Here is a 25620-nt window from a genome sequence, read left to right on the forward strand (position 1 = left end):
AACCTGCAAAATTAACGAGTTATTTTTTATAAAACAATCTTAGGACCATTGTAGACTAAAAGTTCTGGAAAATAAATTGTAAATTCAAGTGAAAGCATCAAACAATCGATCATTATCTATCACTTAAGATAAGAATTTAAAACTTGATGTCAAATTGATTGCAACTCTTTGAATATCTCTCAAACAAATTTTTTATGGGCAAAATTAATGAATATCTTGAGAGTATTGTTTTAAAAAGTTTTTTTTTTTTAAATTTATGAAAAATGAAAAAATAGTTAACTTTTTTTTTTTTTCACAATTTTTATATTTTTTATAAAAATAATATAAAACTTTTTTAAAAATGATTCATTAACAATTGTCCTAAAAATAATATTAAAAGTTTATTGAAATAACCCATTAAAAAATATACCAAAGTCACATTATTTTTCATTATATGTGAATCTCAACTCTCCCAACTCCCAAGGTTGGCTCTTTTATTTTATTTTTTCGTCTAAAAGTTGAACTAATAAATTATATTCTCGTCTATCAAAAAAAAAAAAAAAAAAAATTATATTTTCCAATAAGAGTTTAAACTTTAAACCAAATTTTCTGCCACCTTCGTCACCCCAAGTTCCCAGCTGTGGTCAACTCCATTTCTGTCTCTCTCATTTGACGTCCTCAACCTCTGCAAATCCACACCAAAACTCAAGGCCTTGAAAGGCCTTTTTCCTCTCTCTCTCTCTCTCTCTTTCTCACTTACTATTAGAAGATACTCTACTACCCTTTCACAGTCTCTCTGCAAATCTCTCATTCTCAACATTCTTTTATCCAAACACCATCGCTCTCTCTCTCTCTCTCTCAATTTCAATGACTTTCCGTTTCAAATAGCTTCTCTCTCTCTCTCTCTCTGATGGATTATAGAATGGGTTTTTCGGATTCAAACGAAATAAGCAACGGCAGTAGCATATGCTGCGTAGCCACGGCCGCAGCCACGAACGCCGAAACGCCCTCCTCCTCCGACCACCCTTCGCCATCACCCGATATCTCCGCCCTCCGCCGCCTCTCCCAAAACCTCGAATCCCTCTTCGACTCCTCCTCAGACCGATTCGCGGACGCCAAGATCCTAGTCGGAACAGAACAAGTCGCCGTCCACCGCTGTCTCCTCGCGGCGCGAAGCCCTTTCTTCAAGAACGCCTTCTCCAATTCCAAAGAGGTGGAGCTGAAGCTGAAGGACCTAGCCAAAGATCACGAGGTCGGTCTCGATGCTCTCATCGCTGTCTTGACTTACTTGTATAGCGGCAAGGTCAGACCTTTACCCAAAGGTGTTTGCGTTTGCGTCGACGATGACTGCTCTCACGAGGCTTGTAGGCCCGCCGTTGATTTCATGGTCGAGGTTCTCTATGCTTCTTTCACTTTTCAAGTGTCTGAATTGGTCGCTCTTTATCAGGTAATCCTTTTTTACTGTGTTTGCTCAATTAGGAAAGTTTTGAGAGTATACTTTATTTTTTGTTTCTGTTTAAAGCTTTAATTTTTTTTTTATTACTTTTAATTAGAACTCAATTATTAAGAATTTGAGTTTGATCAAATTAAATTGCTAGCAAGCCATTTACTTAGCCTAGTGTTTGTTGCTTGGAGCATTCTACAGTGTCTTGTTCTGTTGTTAATAAAATGTTTTAGGAAACTACCATAAAAAAAAAAGTTTTGAGAGGTTGATTCCTGGGCTCAAACTTATGGCTGTTGTTTTTGGTGGAAGACACTTGTCATCGCATCATGAGGATTTGAAGTTTATGTGATGACATTGGCTTGAATGTGATATGCATAAGTAGAACTCTTTATCATCAGTTATCATTAAGTTTGGATTTACCCACCAAAAAGGGCCACAATGGTTCTTATTTGCTCGTGGCACAATTGTCTCGGTGATATTAGTGGAATCTCTTTTGTGTTGTTTTAATGCAGGAACTGTCTTACATTGGAACTTTTTCTTCCCTGATATTGATGTAATAGTAAATTTATTCCATGTTTGAATTACTTGGAACGTTAGTATTATAAGTTGGAATGTTCTACTTTGCTACTGCTAATTAGATTTTTTTTTTTTTTGAGTCTTGTTTTGATTTCTCCTCTGAATATTTTGTTAGCTCTCAACTTTGATTGCAGAGGCACCTGCTAGACATTATTGACAAGGTTTCAATGGACGACATTTTGGTGGTTCTATCTGTTGCAAATATGTGCAGTAAAGCATGTGAAAGATTGCTGGCAAGGTGTATTGAGATTATTGTCAAATCTGATGTTGATATCATTACTCTTGATAAAGCTCTTCCTCAAGACATAGTAAAAAATGTCATGGATTCACGTAAGGAACTTGGCTTGGACACACCTGAAAGCAACAATTTTCCAGATAAACATATAAAGAGAATACATAGAGCCCTGGATTCAGATGACGTTGAATTAGTCAGATTGTTGCTGAGAGAGGCTCATACTAATCTAGATGATGCATTTGCTCTCCACTATGCTGTGGCATACTGTGATGCAAAGACAACAACAGAGCTCCTTGATCTTGCACTTGCTGATGTTAACAAAAGGAATCTAAGGGGCTATACCGTGCTGCATGTTGCCGCAATACGGAAGGAACCTAAGATCATAGTATCCCTCCTAACGAAGGGAGCCAGACCATCAGACCTTACATTAGATGGGAGAAAGGCGCTTCAGATCTCAAAGCGGCTCACTAAGGCTGTGGATTATAATAAGTCCACTGAGGAAGGAAAAGCTTCTCCCAAGGATCGTTTATGTATAGAGATATTGGAGCAAGCAGAAAGTAGAGATCCATTGCTAGGAGACGCTTCTCATTCCCTTGCTATAGCAGGTGATGATCTCCGCATGAAGTTGTTGTACCTCGAAAATAGAGGTTAGTCTCCCATTTCTTTTCTTAATTTTGCATTTGAGTTTCTTAGCTGTTCATACAAATCATAGTCCTTTTTCTCAAAATATATATAGATTTCAGTTTCTAAGATTCAACTTCAATAGATGATCTCCATATGAAGTTTTTTTTTTTTTTTTTTTGATAGGTAAGAAAGTGATATTATTAATAGAAAAGAAAAAAAAAAGATACAAAGAGTTCACGGTAATGAACAAAGGACCATAGCAACAAAAAGAAATAAAGGAATCAAAATCCTATTCTAAGAGACTAAAGAAAATCAATAATAGTAGAACAATTTGAAAGACCCTAACACCGAGACCAATCAAAGAGAGTTTGCTGGCACAAATCTAACAATTGGGCCATTGATTTCTCAATATCCTCAAAAGAACGCTGATTACGTTCAGTCCAAATAGTCCACATCAAACAGCCTGGTACCAAATTCCAAATATCAAAATTATATTTCCCAAGCCAATGGTGCCAACAAAGTAAGTCTGCAATTGAACCTAGCATGACCCAATCAATCTCAAACAGCTGAATCATATGCATCCACATAGAATGAGCTAACGGACGAAAATAAGAAGATGATCCACAGATTCCTCATTACAATAGCACATGCAACAACGATTTGCCAAGGGGCGACCACGAAGTATAAGATTATCCAAAGTGAGAATCTGGCTATGGGCTACTGTCCACATAAAAAATGTCACTCTTTTAGGAACCTTTACTCTCCAAATGCCCTTCAAATGGAAATTAGAAGGAGTAACCTTTCGAATCTTATGATTGTGCTGAGTATGTGATACATGCAACCTATTGCTGCAGTTCCTGCTGATCTATTCTAAGTTTGCAAGACTTTTTGTAGTGTTTCTAAGATGATAATGATGGGCATAGATAGATGGCTTACGCCACCCCCCCCCCCCCCCCCCCCCCCACCCCCCCCCTCCTCCTCCTCCTCTTACTGGTGGAACACCATGCAAGTAACTGTTAAGTGTAGTATTCAGTCAACCAATGTTCACAGTAAAAAATTGATCTTGATTTCCAGTCAGCAAACTGAAATAGAGTTTTCATTTTTTATTTTATAAATTGATAATTCTCGACTTGAATGAGAACACTTACCATGTTTTCAACACCCTTGATGGGAGTTGTAATTTACATTTATTTCCCCTGCCAGGGTTGGTTAAGGAAATAAGTTACAGCAATTGGCTACTGCTTCTCCCTCTTGATAATCCTACAAAGTAAAATATACCTAATAATAATAATTTCCGGTCTTTATTGGGACAGGGTTCTGAGATAAGTATTTTCCATGTTTTGTGTTAATATGGCCCTTCAGTTAAACATATTTGGTATTCAATTAATCCAATTTTTTCAACTGGAAGTTAGTGTGAAAGACACACTTTAACTTGTAGCTTTTCCTGTCCTGTTGGCTTTATATAGTCTTCCATATATTGTGGCATCTTATGCTGTTTTATGTTGGTCTTGATGACTCTTTCATCAAAAGATTTATCAGTTTGATGTTTGGATGATTTACCTGTGCTTGCCCCTTTTTCCAAAGTTCTTTCAAAGAAAACAAATCTTTCAGTTAGAATAAATGCTTAATGGTGGTTATAAGCCCATGTTCTCTTTCAATTATACAGAGGGAAGTAGCTAGAATCCACTTTAAGTCATTGGAAGGGGGCAGAGCATTTTAATAAATGCTTAATGGTGGTTATAAGCCCATGTTCTCTTTCAATTATACAGAGGGAAGTAGCTAGAATCCACTTTAAGTCATTGGAAGGGGGCAGAGCATTTTGATCATATTGACCCTGTCATATGTATGGCGATTAGGTTTATTAGGGATACCATAAATAATGTCCTAGTGCTTATGCAAGGATGCATTTCTTTTGAAGAACATTGCTTCTGTCTTCATTAACTATTCCTTGTTAGCAATTCGAGTGTCTTATTTGGGAAATTACTCCATATATCACCTTCATTTTTCTCTCTGATCAATCTCCTAGTTGTAGTAAGGCAAGAAACAAGATAATGCTACCATACCTGTATTATTCTTGTTGTCTTGCAACCTAGGCTTGCTGAAGGATGATGCAATAAATTAGAATTTTGATAGAAAAAACCAGGAGGATTCTTTGGCCAGGCTAGCTCAAATAAGAATAAGTTTTCTTGGTTTTGTAATTGTCAATATTTAATCTTGTATTTACTAACATGGTACTAGGGAATGGGATTTTTTTTTCATTTCCATTTATCTAGTAGTTAATGATCCCATGGAAGTTAAGCTGGTTATTATGAAAAGGCTCTTGGTTAAATTCAGTATCTGTGGTTTGAAACAGTTTCTGATGATTATGCTATTAAATATTTGATTGTTAATACTTGACAGTTGGACTGGCAAAACTTCTTTTCCCGGTGGAAGCAAAAGTTGTAATGGATATTGCTCAAGTTGATGGCACTGCTGAGTTTCCATTAGCCATCAGGTCTAAGAATCTGCGTGATGACCGGAGAACGACTGTAGACTTAAATGAAGCACCGTTCAAAATTCAAGAGGAGCATCTAATTAGGATGAAAGCACTCTCCAGAACTGGTAATGATGCCTCATATACCTATATACACCTGCATGATTATATCTTTTGTTTCCTTGACAACAAAAGTTTGATCTATCATACATTCATACTTTGCAAAAAACTCACCCAGAGTTGCCCCTTCAGATTGGAGCTTACAAGAATTATATTGTCTAGATGTTATATTTGAAATTATGAGGCAGATCCTGTCACCTAATTTTGCTGTTGCTTACAATCATTCTAATCTAATGGAACTTCCATTATTGTTCTTTTGGTAAACATGCCTGATTTTCTCTTCCTTAACTTGAGCAGTGGAACTTGGAAAACGCTTCTTCCCTCGTTGCTCGAAAGTCCTTAATAAGATAATGGATGATGATGATATATCACAACTAGCATACGTAGGGAACGACACACCAGAAGAACGAAAATTAAAGAGACAAAGATACATGGAGCTCCAAGAAGTTCTAATTAAGGCATTCAATGAAGATAAGCAGGATTTTGATAGGTCTGCCATATCATCTTCATCATCTTCATCCATAGGAGTTATGAAGCCTAATAGTAAGCTTACCATCAAGAAATAAATATTTGTCAAAATATAAGATGTGATATGCTTCCTTTTATTGTTGTAATCATATTCATATAGTTCCATTTCACCTTTTTTTGCCCTTGTATTATAAAAGTCTGTACTTAATTGATTTTAGGAGGGAGACTGTCTTGTAGTTGTGTTCTAGACTCTGGAGTGGTGGTTTCACATTTCAGTGCCCGTTTTCTGGGGTTTTATTTTTTATTTTGATACTCCCCCGCACCATTCTTGGTCTATATAGAGAAAATTAAGAAAAGTGTCGAGTTCATATACTAATTTGGTGCTATGACAAATTGACAATTACCAATAAAAACAAAAATTGGTGCTTGTAATTGACTGTGCTTTCACTGTTAACGAGCAAAAAAAAAGTGGTGCTTTTAGAATATGGTCATTTTGGGTGAAATCATTCGGACAGAGTCTAGATATGTCCCTAGTCAAAGAGCTTATTTCCAAACTATTAATTTGAGTTCGTATTTCCTCCTTTGGGCAAAAAATCTTATCAAAACCAACTTTAGTCACATCTTGTCTAATATTAAAATCTTGTGAAACAAGTGGCTCTCAATTTCGAGCACAGATGCTTTTTTTCTTTTTTCTTTTTTGAAGTTTCTAGTGAACATCTATAATCATTTCATTAGGCTCCAATTAGTTGGGATAATATTTTTATTTAGGGATTTAGTAGGGACATCTAACACATTATCAAAAGGATAGAAATCATGTAAACTATAAAGTTCACGAATATCTAATAAAAATAATATAAAGTTCACTACTAAGCAGTTAAGCGTCTTCATCATAGATTTGGTGTCCCTAAAATATAATTTAAATTAAGGGACCTCACCATTGCCGGTGCTACTCTTTACATCATTCATCTTTCATCGTGCAACACTAGTCTATATATTTCTTTCATCGTGCAACACAAGCCAAGTCTATAGATCTCTTTCTTCGTGCAACAAGCCAAAGTCTCCCTAGGTCCGTAAATATATTTAGAAACAATGCAAGCAGTCAAAATACCATTCGTGTAAATTAGTCAAGCACTAATCGCCGTAAAGTTTTAAAACAGTGCTGCACAGTATTAGTTGAAGCTGCAAGTTCAAGCACTACTACTGTATATGTAAATGGAAACTTCGAAGCATTAGTGTGGTAAAACAATTAATTAGTCTAATATAAATTTAACAGAACACTTTAACAAGTAATTACTCAGTTTGTTTTGATGTACGTTATTTTTTTTTTCCTAGAAAATGATTCATTTAAAAAATATATATATATATATATACATAGAGAGAGAAAAAAAAAAACTATTATCTACTAAAATTTTTTTTTTTTTTCAGTTGATCATAGATAGTTTTCCTTTGACTTATTTTTTAAATACTACCATAACTGTAGAAAGCACGAAAACTATATGCACATCAAGTTTAACTATATGCCCCTCAAGTTTTCCATTGAAACAAAGTGCTATTCGTTTTCCATTAGTGAAACAATTAATTATTTCCATTGAAACAAAGTACGGTTGGTTTTCTATTAATAATATTAGTGAATGAAATAATTATTTCCATTGAAACGAAGTACTATTGGTTTTCCATTAATACTCTTGGTATAATGTTCCGTTTTCACACATAAATAGTGAATCCTCGCAATCTCTTCAGTCAAATTTATAATAATAGAGTTCAGCATTCATGTGAAATAGTGAATCTTAGCAATCTCTGCAAATTCATTATAGGGTTCAGCATTCATGTGAAAAAGACGGAGCATTGCTCCTAGAATAATTTTGCCACTTCAAAATTCAAATCCCTGAATTCCACTGATAAGACAGACCAAGCTACTGGTATATAACAATACATAGCAGTTACGACTTTCTACAACACAAAAGAGTACACGACCTTAAGAAAGAAGAAAAAGTAGATAGGAAGTATGAACATCTGTAGGTAACTAACATGCCATCAGTATCAACACCTAATAGGGATTAGGAATTCCTGCTATCAGCTGCAACTCTCCACCGTTGATGAAGTGGCAACAGCTCTCTCAACATACTCTTGCAACCTTCTTTATGTGCCTATATCACAAAATTGTAATATGATATCGTGTTAGGCAAATCATAGAATTAATCCTAAAGGATAGTTCTAGTAATTTCCCAGCCTCATATGATCAATGAAGTCCTGGATTCAAATCTCCTAAAGGACTCCTTGTAATTACTCGGTGGATGTAGAATTGGGGAAGTACACTTATCCAAGAGATTAATAGTCAGATATTCTGAGAGACTATTCCCAGGTTAGAGTAAAAAAGAAATCAAATTACAGAATTGGACAAGAAGAGCAGACTCAAGACACACTAAGATATACCTGTGAACTTATGTCATCGACCCAACACAACCGGCTGGCTCCACCCGTCCACTTACAAAACCACCCCAATCAGGTTGCTTGGCAATCAAATCCTCCAACTCAGAATAGAATTGAGACTCATTCATAGTGAAATCTTCATCAACAATCGAATTGTCCCCCATTAGTTTCTCCGACATGACATTATAAACCGATGACATTTCTGGAGGAGTGCTTGTTCCAGGCATCACATTGACCCTCTGATCCTGAAGAGGACTGCACAATACATCATCCATGGGAGCTGGGAAGGATGTTTGTAATGGACAAGTATCCACACCCTCTTGCAATATATCAGTTAGAACTGTCACCGAGTCTCCCTGAACTTCGTTTCTCCCATTAACACCAAGGCTGGTGTCAATGGCCTCAAGCAAGCTTTCATGGCCTTGAGTTGCTAGCAATCTACGTCTCTTGCTAATCTCGCCCCCATTCAGCTCTCTCTTAAGCTTTCTCTTCTGGATGAACTGGTGAGCAAAGTTGGGGTTTCTGGTTGCTTTGGTGAGAAACAAGTGCATCTGCTGTTGCCTACACTCTACATATCGAATGCGATCTTCAACAGCAGTGAGTTGATTGTGTGAGTCCTCTTCTTGTTGTCTCAGCTTCAAGATTTCCACTTGCAATACATTCTGATCCTTCCTCAGACTCTCAAGTTCAGTCTCCACCCCAGGTTTCCTCAATTTCAAACTTACTACTCCATGTTCCTGCTTGTTCAATCGATTCCTCCTCTTTATGTTCTTCAGCAAATGCCTCTTCCCACTTTGAAACTCTTCATTTGCAAACTTCCACATATCCGTATCAATCTTCTTGAAACCCTTGACAAAGGGAAAAGTTTAAGCAATAATTAGTCCACCATCAAAACCCCCCATCGACAACAAAACCAATCACAAAAATTTAAGCACATAAAATATAGAAACTTTTTAAATCTATATAAAAGAAATAAAAACTTTTACAATCACCACAAATTCACAAACACTAACTAATTTTCCAGCAAAACACATGTGGAATATAGTTTAAAAACACACACACACACACACACACACACACACACACAAAAACATTGGTTACAAATTAGAGTACTTTGAGGAAAAGAGAAACTTGGGGATTGCAACTTACATAAGTATTGAGCTGGCGAATGAAGCTAGAGAAGTTCTTGTGCTTGAAATACCTAGGAAGCAGATCTTCGGCAAAAACATGCTCGTCCCAAACAATGAAGCTGTCCCGTGTCTCGCTCCACGACACGACCGTATTGGTATCTGGGTCTTCCACCATGTCGAAAATCTTCTTCAGAAACGGCGGCGGACCTTGTTCGTTTAGACCCTCCATCGGCTTCGGAGTTGAGGATTCAATATCTTCTTCTTCTTCTTCATCATCATCTTCTTCCTCTTCCTCTTCTTCTTTGATATTGATCACCTCGGTCTCTTTGGCCAGTGTCAGAGTCGGCGGAGCTGTGTCGTTTAGTAGTTCTTCAGGTAATACTACTTCCCCGGAATCAGCTGGAATGTGATGAAGCGGTGTCGTTTGTTCCTTTTCTTCTTCTTCTCCCTGTTCTACTTTGACTGTGACCACTGGATCTTTCATTGTTGTCTCTGTTTCCTAAATGGGCTTTGGGAATGATAAAATTGTATCGCCACCACCACCGCCGTAACAATCGTCAATTTCAGTAGCTATTTTTCTTTTGTAAACTTTTTTCTTTTTTTTTTTTTTTTTTTGATCAGTGTAAACTTTTTTTTTAGAGAGAAGAAGAGCCCTTTTATACACAGAACCCAGCGTAGATAATTTAGAAGGAAGAAAATTGCAGAGAGAGAGGTGTCTGTGTGTGACCGTGTGAGTCTAATTTCCAAATTAGGAATGAGGGTGACTCGCCACGTTTCATAGCTTTTTGAAGTTTTTGCCATTTGTGACTATTATGTGGACCAGACAAGACCTCACGTCCCCACCTAATCTTTAACCCCTCAACTTTCTAGAAACTTCTCAATGACCCCTCTTGTTAACATTTTTATATTTATGGAGGAGAGGGACTCTAAAATTAAATAAATAGATTACGATTCACCTTGTCTGGTATGTATCCATGGCGATCTAATTGAGAAACTTCCAGTTTTCATTTTTGATTTTGGAAGGGAAGACCATAGAGAGGCCCAATCCAAACTACCATGTTGGTTCGATGCCCATTAGACTATTAAGATAGTCCATCTTCAGATTTCATGTTCGACTGAACAAAAAAAAATGTTATTGATTATTACTGATATAAATTTGCACATACTGCCGAGCCTAACCGTCTTTTTCCGAACTACATATAAAATCTTGAGGGGGGTTTACCTAGTTGAAAGTTGAGTTACGGGTGTCCTAGCTTCCTCTAAATAGGTCGGAAGCCAAATACATCCCCTTAACAAGGAGTGTCCGTAGAAGTCCATTTTCTCTTGCATCAATATTTATTTCTCTCTCCTACCTTCAATTAGATTAAGTGCTACTTTGACTAGAGTTCGCTACTTTACATGGGACAACAACTCATCCTTATATTTTCTCGGCCGACTTTGGAGATGACGGTATGTTAGGTGTATTCCTGTTTGGGAAGGCTTCCATAACCATTAGCCAAGTTCTATAAATTCTACTCTAGTTAGAGGTACACACGACCCTTGCAAAACTCTATCTCTTTCTTCTCTAAAATCCTATTACTTTTAAAAAAAAAAAAATTTTATTATATAAGATAGAATTTCTACTTTAGCCTAATCTAAATATATATGTGTGTGAAGCTCCCTCTTGGAGACTTAAACCCTGACTTTTACCTCCTACATTCCACAAACACTTATACTTGTGAAGTGACCACCGTACCAAGGGTACGTAATGAATGAGTAGGTTTCATTTTCTTTCTTAATAGTTGCTTAATTCAGTGAATTAAAAACGACCAAGCACAACCTCAACTAGAGCCCTTTTTGCAGTTCCATAAAATCCAATTCTTCTACCGATAGACTTCCTAAAGTTTGGATTACAATAAATCATTATGATTACATTCTATTAACTAGTTTTGTAATTTGTGGATAAATTATTGATCCTTTTTCTTTTACCCAATTACAATTGTGTCTCACATGTTTTTTTAATTGCTATATTTTAACTTTCTAAGATTTGGATCAAAATGGAATTTTGCAAATATCACTTCGAGGCTCAATCATGATCAGTCCTTTAAGATAAGAGGCAATAATAGAGCACATATACAAAACATCAATTCTATGAACACTACGATATAATTTCAATCCCACTTTTAGGGAATCAAAATTAAACTCAGTAATTAAAAGTTTTCAGACTAAATTTAACAAAGGTTAAATCATAATGATAAATTGTAATTAAAGAAAAATGTTGCACGAATTGGGAGTGTCCGAGTGTCACTTTTGGACTCATCTAAGAAGTTTAAAAATGGGGTGGCATTCATTGTCCAAACCAAAATTATTAGTGCTTTTTTTGTTAGGAAAGAAAAAAGGTGGTTTGCGTGGATAATCACCGTCCCATGTCATATAATGATACGATATCACTTAGGCTTTTCAGTAAGTACATGGGTACTACCAACGGTAGGGGTGGAACCACATTTACAATTAGAGGGGCCAAGGCCCCCACAAATTTTAAAATTTTTTTGTAGAATAGGTGAAATCTATGCCTTAATTAGATTTCAGTTTCTACTTAGAATAGGTGAAATCTTTTTCCCTAAACAACTTGCAGTTTCTACTTTCCAATCATCCAAAAACATTTCATCACCTTAACAAAACCAATCCCAAGAAACAAAAAATCATTTTCTTAACAAAAAAGTTTTCTTATTTGAAGCTAAGTGAATCTTAAGAGGTGCAAAATTCTTTTCTGCTTTTACATTTCTATTTTAGTTCAATTTCTTTTTGTTTATCTTATGGTTGGTTAATGGTTTTCTTATCTAGTTCAGTTTCTATTTATCTCAGAGGTATAAAAAGTGATCTTAATTATATTTTTAAACAAAAGTAATCTTATTTGGATGAATTTATATTCTATTTATTTTATGGTTGCAACTAGTGATTTGTTATATTTAATTTCAATGGACGTTATGGACTTATAATTGTTGAAAGGAATAGGAGGAATAGGAGAAACTCGAGTGAAAAAACTACCTTAAGATATATATATATATATATATATTGTATTTTGAGATTTTCTTGAAATATAGCATATCAAATGATGGTTTAGCCTTGGCTTCTCAACAAAAACTTCTAACTCCACCCCTACCAATGCTACACATAGCAAGACATGCCACTATCCCGTCCCATTATCATTGGGCTGTTTGGTACCAGTATTTAAGCAACAATTTTCAGTGTTTAAACAACAATAATACTTCTGACACGTAATCTATATATTACTAAAAGCTGAAGCGTAGCGTTTAATGTTGCTGCTCTCACGTTGCGCCACATCAGCTACCACATCATTCTTTTTTTTCTTTTCTTTTTTAAAATATAATTTGTCCTATAATTTTAGAATGGTTTTTACAATTTTCAGCCCTATTTACTTCCACTATCACCCTATAATAAATCCAGTCCACTACTTATTTATTTACTTCCACTATCACTTTATAATAAATCTGTATAATTAATCCAGTCCAGCTCTTATTTATTTAGTTCCACTATCAAACCCAACCCAAAGCCTTTTCAGTTCAGTTTTAAGGTTTTGTGTGAGCCTTTTCAGCTTTGAAAAAAAAAAAAAAAACACGTTGAAGCCTTTCAAGCTTTAGGGTTTTTTTTTTTTTTTTTTTTTTTAATTTTTATTTAAATTTTTTTTAAAATTTATTTTTTTTAATATTTATACTTCTCCAACCTTTCTCTCTCCCTTACCATTTCATCTCCCTACTACTTCTTCAATCTTTCTCCCTCCCTTACATTTTCATTTCCCCACTACTCTTTACATTAATATCATTTTTCCTCTTTCCCTTCATCTTCCTTTATTTTTGTCTGTTCTTATTCACACCCTTTTACTATAAATTTGTCACTATCTCTTCTATTCTATGCATAGTTTTCTCTCACAAAAAAAAAAAAAAAAAAAAGGGTTCCCTCTCCCTCTCTCTCTCTCTCTCTCTCTCTCTCTCTCTCTCTCTCTATAAATTTTTTGGTGGATTTTTTTATTTTTCTTGCATCTCTACTTTAGGTTGATATTTTTTTATATTCTTTAAAACTCTATTTTGGATTAATGCGATTTAGTTTTGTTTTTTAAATTATTGTTGTTGTTGTTTTTTTTTTTTTTTTTAATTCTCTTTGATTATTAAATGTTATCCTATTGCGTTCTAAAGAATTAAATATAGCATATAAAAATATAATATTATTCTATTACATAGCATGATTTGGATAATTTGGTATTTATTCTGTTACATAGCATGATTTTTTTATAGTGCTCAATTTAGATGTTAAACTATGAAACTTTACTAATTTTTGATTATTTTCTAATCCTTTGTGGTGGACAAAGTACTCTTAATAGTTGTATTAGAAGTACTTTATAATTCCATTTATTTAAAGAAAAGCAAAGGTTAGCCAAACGAAAATAATCGGATAGGTGACAAATTTTAACTTTTGCAATTTTATTTTTATTATTATTATTTTATAACAATGCATGTATAGAAATTTAATTCTTAGATTTTGCTAATGATTTTTTATTTGATAATATGTTTTGGGCAGCCGAAATTATAATTTCTACAAAGAAAATAACCTTAATAGATTATCAAAAAAAAAAAATTATCCTAATATTGGTTCAATTAATCATTGTTAAGTTTTATTAATTTTTTTTAGTTTACGTTTTTTTGGTGTTTTGGATTGTTCCTATATTACATTTATGATTGTTCCTATAATAAATAAAAATATAATTACGAAATACATTACTCATTATTAGATTAAATTAAATTGTAATTTTTTTTTAATAAAACCACCATAAAAATAATTATCACGCGCAACGCGCGGGTTCGCGGCTAGTTTTATAACACTCAAACATGTATTTCCATAACATTGAAAACTGAACAATGATTCTAAAAATCTCCAACCAAACAGGTATTTCTGCATTTTAAGGTATAGATCAGTATTCAAACTCACAACCTCCTAGCACTTTGTTCCAAAATTATTAATGAAATCAATACCACCCTCCAATAGTTAAGTGCCACGGCTTTAAAATATTTTGTGGAAAAGGAAAATGAAAACAAAGTAAAACTTGTTGGGAGGATGAAAAAGTGAGAGGGTAGAATATAGAGGAAGGATGGAAAAGTGGAGGGATAGAAAAGTTTTTAGATTTCCTCATTTGTATTTGGTTGAAAGGATAGAAAAGTGGAGGGATGGAAAACTTTTTGGTTTGGTTGAAAATAAGATTTGTATAAATTTACCATCATGTCCCTCTTAAATAAAACAAAAAGTAATACAATATACTTTTAAAAAAAAATTGTGTATAGATGAAAGTGGACATTTCAAAAAATAGCATAAAAAATCATTCAAAAGTGTTTTCTTAAAAAAATAATAAAATTAAAAATTAAAAAAAAGGAAAAGATAAGGAAAAGAAGAAGAACCCACCACGTCCTGACAAAACCAAAGAAAGAAAAAACAAAAAACAAAAAAGTAACAAAAAAAAAAGGAAAAAAAGCCAGTGTTAGCACAAAAAGGAAAAGTAAAAAAAAAAAAAAAAACGTTAAAAGAGGTGAGAACAGTTTTGTCCAAATATTTTTCCCACCTTTCACTTCAATTTGGAGATATTGTATTTTGAAGGGGGAGGAGAGAAAACTTGTGGACCCCCACCAAAATCTCTCCTCTTTTCCACCCTCAACCAAACAACCAAAAATATCATTTTCTCTCCTTCATTTTCCATCCTCCCTAAAATCACCGCAACCAAACATAGGGTTAGTTAGACTTGTTTGTGGACTTGGCAGTGACACTACTTCGAGGACTAGTGTTTTGTAGACTGTGGACTTCCAACAAAGTTTCAAACTCTTAACAAGCAAGATTTTGGACCATTGGATCTACATTTTTCAATATGAACGGCCAAGATGATGCGATTACTTGGGCTCCATTCGTGTCGGTTCCTAATTTGCATGGATGCCACTGTCACGGTGATCCCTCAAAGTGTTTGGTGGCTTTGTCTTCATTGTTCATTGCTAATGATTAAGTTTAGGTGCAATTATATTTGATGCAAAAGCAATGAAGGGTTGAGATTGAAATTTAGAAAAAATAATTTTTAATTTCAATCATTAAATAAAAAAATATTAAAATGAAGTAAAAAGTTAAAGTTAAAGTTAAAAATGCAGAAAATTTTGTAAAGGAAATAAGATAATTGTACGATGGAATTGCATATAGCATTGAGAGTAGGTGTGCAGGTGCTGAGCTGTGCTACATTCTGACAATTTCACAGTGCTGTTGACTCTTCAGCCAATCATGTCGTGACACTTTGCTCGGGATATCTGATTGAAACAGAAGTACTATACTAGTCAGTCCTTACTAGCAACAATGTCTGTACCACAACAGGAAACTAGAATTATTCGGTTGAGCAATGTTTTTGGACCAAAAAAAAAAAAAAACCACGAGGCAAGTTATAAGTGGTGGGGTGTAGGCTTATCATTTGACCTCTACCATTCATGGCTCTCTATGTTGCAAGTTATTATAAAAGTTGTAAAAATTTTTGTGTCTTTAACATTTTCCATTTAATCATTTCACAATTGATACATTCAATTTAAGTTAAGTTGGGTACGATTGGCACATTAAATGAATAATATATTATGAAAAGTAATCTTTTTTATTTTTTTTGAGTTCAATGAAAAGTAATCTTTAGTACTGAAAATAGAAGATATTGTAATGACATATATAATTATTATTATTCATAAGTTTAGTTGTCACATGTAAAAAACTTGTAAAAGATGATTTAAAAGGAAGATTCATATTTTACGAAATACATTAATTTTGAAATGTATTACATACACTAAGGAATAGCTATTAACCTATTACAGTCATTTTTTTTTTCTAGAGAGTTTTAACCTATAGCGTTCGCTTCTGATGATAGCTCTTTATCATCAGACCAAGACACCAATCAGTTTTTGGTATAGGCAGAAATTGAACCCCAAATCTCTTATACAACCATCAGAGACTTTACCAGTTGAGCTAACTAGAACCCACCTATGACAGTCATTTTAAAGATGAATAACTAACCATCATGCACCCTTAGCGTAATAATCACTCTATCGGTATAAAGTTCTTGTGGGATGGGGGCAAGAGTCATGGTTCAAGTATACCAAACATTCCCTTATGTTCTATTTGTTATGTTAAATAAGCTTCTTAACAGAGAATAGTTAATGATGACTTGGTTTGATTTTGGAAACTTGTGAACTAAATTAACACACTTAATGTTTTATGGACCATGGCTTTTGAGTGGAGTTATAGTATACTTTTATGTTAGAACTCATTTCTTTCTCCCTTGTGTGTGTGTGTTGTGTGTTTATTTCTCAAAAAAAAAAAAAAAAACAAAAAAAAGGTAATTGTTCCACATTGCTTAAGAGAGTGTGTTGTGTGTAGTATAATTTGCCCCATCCTTTCTTAAAAGTTACCATAACTTTTGAGTGGAGTTGTGGTGTGCCTTTGTGTTAGAATCCATTTTCATCACTCTTGTGTGTGTGTTGTGTGTTTGTTTCTTTCAAAAAAAAAAAAAAAGTTTTAGAGACCAAATTAATAAATTAGCCAAAATCTTATACTCCCTTCATCCCAATTTGTTTGTCCTGTTTGAAAAGTCAAATTTTTTAAGGGAACATCATTTATGATCTTGTTTGCCTTATAAAAATGTATAAGTTTATAAAACTAGCCTTAAATAAATTTATCAGCTTTTTTAAAAAGAGTTATTCTTAATGAGACAACTAAAAAGGAGCCCTAATTAAATTGATTTTTTTTAAATATTAGTTAGTTTTCATTTCAAATAGTTTTGAAAATAAAGTAGAGGTATAATAGGAATATTAGTAAACTAATAATTTTTATTTTTAAAAACGGGACAATATTTTGGGACATCCAAAAATGGAATAGAGGACAAATAAGCTGGGACGGATGTAGTACTATTTTCATAATCAAGTGTGCGTTGTGATGCCAAGAGTCATATAACTTAGAGGCATATTCTACTATTCTTTATTAAGAGAATTAGGGTTGAAATTTCTTTTCCCCCATTATTATCCGTTGACTTACTAAAAAAAAGGGGTAGCCTCTATGATTATTATACTATAAAATAGCATAGACATAAGCCATGTGTCGGGGACGTTTTGTGACAAGGGCTGAAAATGAGAGAACGGCCCAAATCTCCACTTGGGTTCTTTAAAGGTGTTTATTGTGGAGGATCAAATCTAAAATTCCAAGTATATAATGAACAAAAGGCTAATGGTGTTTTGACAAGAGAGAATCAAAATGCTAACAACAAAAGTACAAGAAAATGCATAAAAACATAACAAGTCTGAAACTTTGACCCACCGTCATCGAGAAAAGGAAATTGAGAGAGGTTGTGAGGAAGAGAGAGAAGATTCTCCTGTACCCATATTTCCACCTCTAAGGTTCAGAATTGTGAGAATGTTTCCTAGCTCAGTGGATTTTTGCTCTTAAGTTTCAATTCTATGGGGAAAACGTGGTTCAACAAGTCTGAAATTTCGACCCACAATCATCGAGAAGAGGAAATTGAGAGAGGTTGTGAGGAAGAGAGTGAAGGTTTTCCTATATCCATATTTCCACCCCCAAGCTTTGGAATTGTGAGATTGTTGACTGGTTGAATGGGCTTTTGCTCTGAAGTTTCAGGTATGTAGGTAGAACGTCCTCCTCTCTTATGGGCTGGTGATGAATATTTATATCAAGTTTTAGGGGATGCTTGTGACCAGATTTTTAGTTGGGAGGAAGGCCTTGGACCTTTTAGATGCTATTTTTATGACTTGATGTATTATATTTTATGCTTAGGAAAAGATTTGGTTGCTTTTTACATGATTTTAGAAACAAAGTTGTTTCCTCTTCATGGCTACTGTCTCTGGTCTTTACAGGCCTTGGAAAACTACATTTGGGTGGCTGAATGGGCTAGGCTGTTTAGCCTTTTTCTTAGAGTCAGCTGTGTTTTGGTGTGGAAAATAGAGCTAGGTTGAAAATTAGGAGCACAGTCACCTAGAGCATAAAAGCTCTTTTGAGGTGGAAATTTTGGGTACAAGACCTCCCTACGAGCCAAAGGTGCTACCAGTGTCCCTTGCCCACTTGGTAGCACATATGGGCTAGGCTTATGCAAAATTTCCGAAAGGAACCGACCCATACCCTCCAAACCACACTTTCTCAATTTCCCCTATAAGTCACATGGGCTTGAGCCATGCTTAAAAGAATAAAATAAAATATAATCATGAATTGAGCCCACAATGAAGTTGGGCTTGGTTGAATCGGGCTTGTAAAAAATGTGTCACAAAAATGGGTAACAACACCATGTAAAAGTGATAGTAATGCTAGGGACACAATAATTATATATTTATTTGTTTGAGTCACTAATGTTTGATTTTGTTTTTTGTTTTATTTATTTATTTTTTAAGTTAACCATGTTGTGTAAAATTGTCATGTTTGTGTTTAGTTTTGCTTCTAACATTTTTTTTTTAGTTCACTCATGCTATTTGATCTTGTCTCTATGGATTTTTTATTTTATTTTTTTATGTTGTTGAAAGGTTTGCTCTTTTTTTCTTTTTTCTTTTTTTAAGTAGGTTTGTTGTTTGATCTTGTTTCTAGGGTTCAAAGATTGTAATTTTATTTGTTGATTATCCTATTGTTTGATTATTTCATTGTGATTTTAGTTGATTATGTCATGCTATTTGTGGTTTTAGGTAATTATCTTGTTGTTGTGATTTTAGTAATGAGAAAGCTAATGTTGTTGTTTGATTATCCAAGCTAATGTGCTATTTTAGCATTGAGAAAGTTGCTTGTATGGTTGTTATCTGTTAATAGTTATGAAACTCAGTGTATAACCATGTATATGTTGTAATTAGTTGCAAGCTGCTTGCTTAGTTTCTTTGTTGTTGCTTCCTTAATTGCTCGTATGTATATGTGATTGTTATTTATGTCTATATAATTTGATCATGGATGCTCCTACTTCTGCATCTAACCCCCCCCCCCCCTCCCCCCCACTAAACCTAATCCTAGGCCTTGTATTGGTCAATCAACCAAATACACAACCTCTCTTTCCACCATCTATTGTTGTACCCCCTTATACACAAACAAAAACTCAACAAGTTACTCTTAATGGCGGTAAGGAGCTGTTTAAGATATGGGACCATTTCACTAAAATAGGGAGTTGTGATCCCATTGACCCTAAGTCACATTGCAACTATTGACAAGGGTGTTATAACTATCACTTGAAAGAAAAAAATGGAACCTTAGCCATGTGGTTCCGAATAAGATTTAGTTGTAAGAAGTACCCTTATAGGTGTGATAAAGGCCAACCTAGTAAAAAAAAGGGAGGGAAAGGGTTTTAATGAGCTGGTGGTGAGGAAGTTTAGTGTGGAAAGACTTAGGATGGCTTTGGCTAAGATGATCATAGTTGATGAACTATCTTTTAGGTTTGTTGAGCATGACAAGTTCATTGATTTTATGGCAGAGGTAGAATCAAGATTTGAAGTTCCCTCCCATGTTATTGTTGCAAAGGGTTGTCTTAGACTTTGCATAAAGGAGAAGGACAATTTGATAAAGATTCTAATGGGTGGTCAAAGAGTGTGTTTGGCAATCGATAATTGGACTTGAATTCAAAACCTTAACTACATTTGTTTGACAGTACATTATATTGATTTTGATTTTTTTTTTTTTTTTTTTTTTTTTTTGAGAATCATATATTGATGTTGATTTGAAAAGTATAAACAATTTAAAACTTCTTTTTACCAACTACTTCCCCCACCCTCACGTCACTTCCTTTTTCGTGATTCTCATTGATTGATTTAAAATAATAATAATAAAATGGACTAAGTCATATTGGATAATGTATGAACTTATGATTGCATATAAAAAAAAAAAAAAAAATTAGACCTAGGCTTGCAAAAAAAGAAAAAAAGTTGGATATTAAGCTCTAACAAAAATGTTAAGTATTCTTAAATTTTTACTAATTTAATATATTTGTTTATATTTTAAATACTAAATTAATTATAATATCATCATGGTTCAACTCCAGTTCGACTTCGGTTTGACCTCAAAAACCTTGAATCTCTCTCTTATTCAATTCGTTGAAGAGTCTAAGTTTTAAAACCATGTCTTGATGTGTCTACTAGGTGGAATCCAACCTACTTGATATTAGAAAATGCAAAGAAATTTGTGGCTACATTTGAAAGGATGAAGGATGATGATGGACATTTCCTTTGTTATTTTAAGAATCCATCTAGTGGTCCTCCTTGATTTTTAGACTGGGAAAATGTGAGATTCTTTACTGAGTTTCTTGGCATGTTTTGTGAGGCAACCTTAAGATTTTATGGTTCTTTGTTTGTGACTGCTAATATATATTTTCATAAGCTTTCTAGTCTTTAGGACCAGCTGAATCTATTATGTAATGGTAGGGGTGATCTATTGTTGAAGGGAATGACACAAAGAATAAAATTGAAGTATGACAAATATTAGGGAAGTGTTGATAGGATAAATCTGATGTTGTTTTGCTATTATGGTTGGTGAAGTTTTGGTTTAAGTAATGGTATGACAAGGAAAAATGCTGATGAGCTGGTATTGAGAGTTTGAGATGCTTTGAATAGGTTATACAAACATTATAGCGAAGCAATTAGGTCCTAAAGTGGTGCTAGTGCTAGTGGGACTAGTGAGAATAGTGGCAATGATGTTACTTCCATGTCCTCTATGCTAAGTGGCTTTGGTAGTGCAAAAGAACGAATGAAGAGGTATAATATCATATATAAGCAACACTTGGTTGATGAGGATAGTGTGGAATGTAAATCTGAGTTAGACCAATATCTATTTGAAGCTTGTGAAGATCTTGAGAAGGAAGACTTTGATATTTTGGATTGGTGGAGGGTGAATTCTTCTAGATATAAAGTCCTTTCTCAAGTTGCTCGTGATGTTTTGGCAATCCCTATGTCTACTGTTGCGCATCAGAATTTGCTTTTGGCATGGGAGGTCGTGTATTAGATCCTTTCTAGAGTTTATTGTCTCCTTAAATTGTTGAAGTTTTGATTTTTACACAAAATTGGTTGAGGTCCAAGCATGAACCAATAAACTTACGGCAAGCAATGGATGAAGTGGAAAGTGTTAGGTTCTAAAGACTTAGGTTTTTATGTATTTAGAACTCTAATGTGTATTGTTGGCAAACCATGATCAAAACAATATGTTTAGTAGTGTTTAGTCTTGCTCAAAGTTGTATCTTTTATGTAAAGTTGGAATCGAGCTATCGTAGAAGTTACGATGCATTTCGGCCTGGGTCGATCGATCGAAGCTTAGGCTCGATTAATCGAATCTCGGGCAAAATGCGTTTTTCTGCAGATTTCCAACTCAGCCCTAGTTTGTTTAAAACGTTTAGGGTTTTCTAATTTGTCTTAAGTATAAAAGGTAAACCCTAGCCACGTCTTAGTGTTGCTCTATTACTGTTTGTGTAAATCTCTTGTGAGATCTAGAAAAGTTTTCCTTTACACAAACTTAGGGTTTTCAATGAGGAGATATTATCTGCACCTTAATGATTAACTCAGTTGCTGCCATTGAAGTTTAAAGAAACATAAGCAGGTGTGCTTGTATCTGGTGGTGAATCCAAGAAAGAAGGAGTCCGTGGATTCGGAGCTTACACGTGGTCGTGTCAGTAAGTTCTACTGGTGGGTAGTAATAAGAAGTTGAGCATGGGGGCTTGTAAGTCTTATTGTATGAACTTCGATTCTTTCAAGATAGTGGATTCAGGTTTACCTTGAGGATAGTGAGGTTAAATCCTCCCTAGGTTTTTACCAGTTTGGTTTCTTAGGTGATCATATCATTGTCTTATTTATCTTTCCGCTGCTATGCATGATATGACTGTTTGATTGTGATAACCTAGTTTTGTTAATTTGGACTAAGCAACAACTTGGCTAATTACCTAGGTTAATCCAATTGTGTTTTTAAGGGGTCTAAAAACCATCAGAAAGTTATGAAGCTAATCAGGTAATGTATCTATGTTATTTTCTACTTTTCTATGTTTTTGTCATTTATTTGTGAGTTATTATTTATATGCATTTTTTTAAAGCTTGCACCAAAACCCATTATGGGTACAGATTCTCTTGTTATAGATTGATGTAGAATGTGGGGTTGTTTTTTGTACTCAGTTAAGGTATTCTAACTTAAAATTTATTTATTTTGTTTTATGTTTGTTGGCTGCCATTCTATGTGTTATTGACTGTTATTTACTATTGTCTATTGAAGTTTATTTTTTTAGATATTGACTTTGTGCCCGTTTGGTTCCACATTTTCAGCTCAAAAAGCGCTTTTTGAAAAAAGCCAGTCCTAAATTTGCGTTTGGTCAAGCCCAAAACGCAACTTTTATCAAAAAGTTGCGTTTTGGGCATAGAGCAAAAACGCGGACAAACGCGAAAAATTTTATGGACCTCTGAGGGTCCATAAATGAAAACGCACAGTACGCGTTTTGGATGGTTACCGTTGCTACGGTAAAATTACGGAAATACCCATTCAATTAGAACATCAACTCTTTCGGAAACAGTAGATCAAGAACAGAAAAAAAAAAAAAAAAAAAAAAAAAAAAGAACAGCTCTTTCGGAAGCAGCAGATCAAGAACAGAAAAAAAGAAAAAAAAATTTAGAACAACTCTTTCGGAAACAGTAGATCAAGAACAGAAAAAAAAAAAAAAAAAAAAATTAGAGCAACAACTCTTTCGAATCAACAGCAGATCAACAAAAACAACAAGAAAATTAGAACAACAGCAGATCAAGACCCTCCGGCGGATCAAAAAGACTGACGAAAAAAAAAGGGGAGGGAGAGATTTACCGACCATCCAATCTTCCCGATCATCCAATCTTCCCGATCATCCAAGAACAAGAAAAAAAAAATAGAAAAAGAAGAAGGAGAGCTGGTTCCTTCATTCGTTTCGAAGTGCTAAGAGAACAAAAAAAAAAAAAATAAAATAAAAAATAAAGAAGAAGAAGGAGAGCGACTGTTCTGGCCTGAAGTGCTAAGAGGAAAAAAAAAAAAAAAAAAAAAAAAAAAAAAAAAAAAGAAGAAGAAAGAGAGCGACTGTTCTGGACTGAAGTGCTTAAGAGGAAAAAAAAAAGATGAAAGAGCTGTGTGAATGTTCTGGATGGTGCGTGTGGTAGGAATAAAAGAGGAACGAAGGAAAAAACAAAAGAAGGAAAAAACAAAAGAAAAGAGTGTGGGTACGTGGGTGGAGGAGAAAAAAAGAGGAGAAAAAAAAAAAAAAAAAAAGAGAAGGGAAGGAGAGCCCACGTGTGTGTGTGTGTGGGGAGAGAAAAAAAATTATATCACAATATTTTTACAATAAATCTTAAGGTAGCTTATTATTAGCTAATATTGGTGAGAAAAAAATAATTTTTTTAGAAAGAGAAAAAAATAATTTTAATAGTATGTTAAAATTAAAATTAGTATCTGTGGGACCCAATAGTTTATGGGCCCGGCTCGCTCGCTTATAGGGAGTCCACAGGCCCCAAACTAAAGGAGGCCAGGGCCCAAGCCCAAAAATAGTGAGCCCGATGTGGCTCAAAGATACGTCCGAGGACCGCTCAGTCCTCGGAAGACCCAGAATCCCATTGACGAAAGTGGAATACAAGCAAACTTAAAAGATCAGAAAATATCTCAAGGAAATAGTCCTTAATACCCTTCATTGACATGACACCGCACCTAACAGAGTTGGATTTTTAGGCTTTATGGACCATCTCCCACAATCTCGGGATTAGACTGATGGGACAAATCTCTGTCCTGGAAAAGTCGACCCTACACGTGGACGGGGAAAAGTCGACCCTACACGTGGACGGGGGATAATGAACATAGGCTAGTATAAAAGAAAACGCAAGGTAACAAAGTAAAGGGGGGGGGGGGATCCATCTCACTTCCAGAGAAAGACTCCAGGAATGAGAATGCCCGGAAAGTATATACGCTCCACCAGGGATAACCCATCGACGGGTAACCGGAGAATACATTATTGCTCCTCGGACATGATCCGAGGAGCCCAATCCCTCAATCCATAAAGTTAATGGCTTAGATAACCGGACTAAAGCCTTTTCCAGTCTAGGTTTGTCTAATGTCCGGCCTGTACTAACGTCCCGTGACCCAACTCCAGCCTTTCAAGCCCACTCTCTACAAAATTTATTGTGAGGGATCCATCACGCGCAAGCCCAACGTCATCGTTGGGCCGCTTGAGAATCGTGTCCCTACAATTGGCGCCGTCTGTGGGAAAGCTTGCGCGTTGGCACGGGTGGCGCATGAGTCAGCTCTCCAGTAAGCAGAGATTCACGAGTCTTTTCCCATCTCCGGAGACGTACAGTTGTTGCTCCGCCATAAGCCTCTGCTAGGGGCTACGCCTTGCACTGCTAACGAAGCGGGCAGCTCTAGGGGCTTCCGGCCTCGAGCCAACTCCTCCCTCCCTGGCCTAGGGGCCTACCTTCGAAAAATATATCAGTATAGAGAAAAGACTACTTAACAAAAAAGAGATCTTACAAGTTTTGGACAGAACCAAGGCCTTGCATGGTCCTCGGACCCAAGCCTATGGGGAAACCAAGTACAAAAAAGATATCTCACAAGTTTTGGACAGAACCAAGGCCTTGCATGGTCCTCGGACCCAAGCCTATGGGGAAACCAACTACTTAAAAGAAATATACAAGTTTTGGACAGAACCAAGGCCTTGCATGGTCCTCGGACCCAAGCCTATGGGGAAACCAACTACTTAAAAGAAATATACAAGTTTTGGACAGAACCAAGGCCTTGCATGGTCCTCGGACCCAAGCATATGGGGAAACCAACTACTTAAAAGAAATATACAAGTTTTGGACAGAACCAAGGCCTTGCATGGTCCTCGGACCCAAGCCTATGGGGAAACCAACTACTTAAAAGAAATATACAAGTTTTGGACAGAACCAAGGCCTTGCATGGTCCTCGGACCCAAGCCTATGGGGAAACCAACTACTTAAAAGAAATATACAAGTTTTGGACAGAACCAAGGCCTTGCATGGTCCTCGGACCCAAGCCTATGGGGAAACCAACTACTTAAAAGAAATATACAAGTTTTGGACAGAACCAAGGGCTTGCATGGTCCTCGGAC

The 25620-nt window shown here is 35.2% G+C and overlaps 2 protein-coding genes across 2 annotated transcripts; one reads left to right on the forward strand and one right to left on the reverse strand.

Annotated features, from left to right (window-relative positions):
- Positions 1-585: 585 nt before the first annotated feature.
- LOC126714203 (BTB/POZ domain and ankyrin repeat-containing protein NPR1-like) lies at positions 586-6275 on the forward strand. Its single transcript, XM_050414240.1, has 4 exons — positions 586-1426; positions 2134-2881; positions 5259-5459; positions 5749-6275. Exons 1-4 carry the CDS (start codon positions 890-892, stop codon positions 6015-6017), a joined length of 1755 nt encoding a protein of 584 aa, XP_050270197.1. The 5' UTR covers positions 586-889; the 3' UTR covers positions 6018-6275.
- A 1473-nt stretch (positions 6276-7748) lies between these two features.
- LOC126714204 (heat shock factor protein HSF30-like) lies at positions 7749-10221 on the reverse strand. The gene is made up of 3 exons (XM_050414241.1): positions 9499-10221; positions 8353-9197; positions 7749-8066 (listed from the first exon to the last, which is right to left on the reverse strand). The coding sequence occupies exons 1-2, from the start codon at positions 9961-9963 to the stop codon at positions 8361-8363; spliced, it is 1302 nt and encodes a 433-aa protein (XP_050270198.1). The 5' UTR covers positions 9964-10221; the 3' UTR covers positions 7749-8066; positions 8353-8360.
- Between the last annotated feature and the right edge of the window lie 15399 nt (positions 10222-25620).

The sequence above is a fragment of the Quercus robur genome, chromosome 2 (assembly GCF_932294415.1).
Source record: "Quercus robur chromosome 2, dhQueRobu3.1, whole genome shotgun sequence".
Lineage (NCBI taxonomy): Eukaryota > Viridiplantae > Streptophyta > Magnoliopsida > Fagales > Fagaceae > Quercus > Quercus robur.

Bases quoted from the DNA above. Each gene is read 5' to 3' on its own strand.
- LOC126714204 (XM_050414241.1), bottom strand. From the start codon at position 9,963: ATGAAAGATCCAGTGGTCACAGTCAAAGTAGAACAGGGAGAAGAAGAA. The intron at 9,198-9,498 runs GTAAGTTGCAAT...CCCTTTGTCAAG, and splicing joins TTCGCCAGCTCAATACTTAT to GGTTTCAAGAAGATTGATAC.
- LOC126714203 (XM_050414240.1), top strand. From the start codon at position 890: ATGGATTATAGAATGGGTTTTTCGGATTCAAACGAAATAAGCAACGGC. The intron at 2,882-5,258 runs GTTAGTCTCCCA...AATACTTGACAG, and splicing joins GTTGTACCTCGAAAATAGAG to TTGGACTGGCAAAACTTCTT. The intron at 5,460-5,748 runs GTAATGATGCCT...TAACTTGAGCAG, and splicing joins GAAAGCACTCTCCAGAACTG to TGGAACTTGGAAAACGCTTC.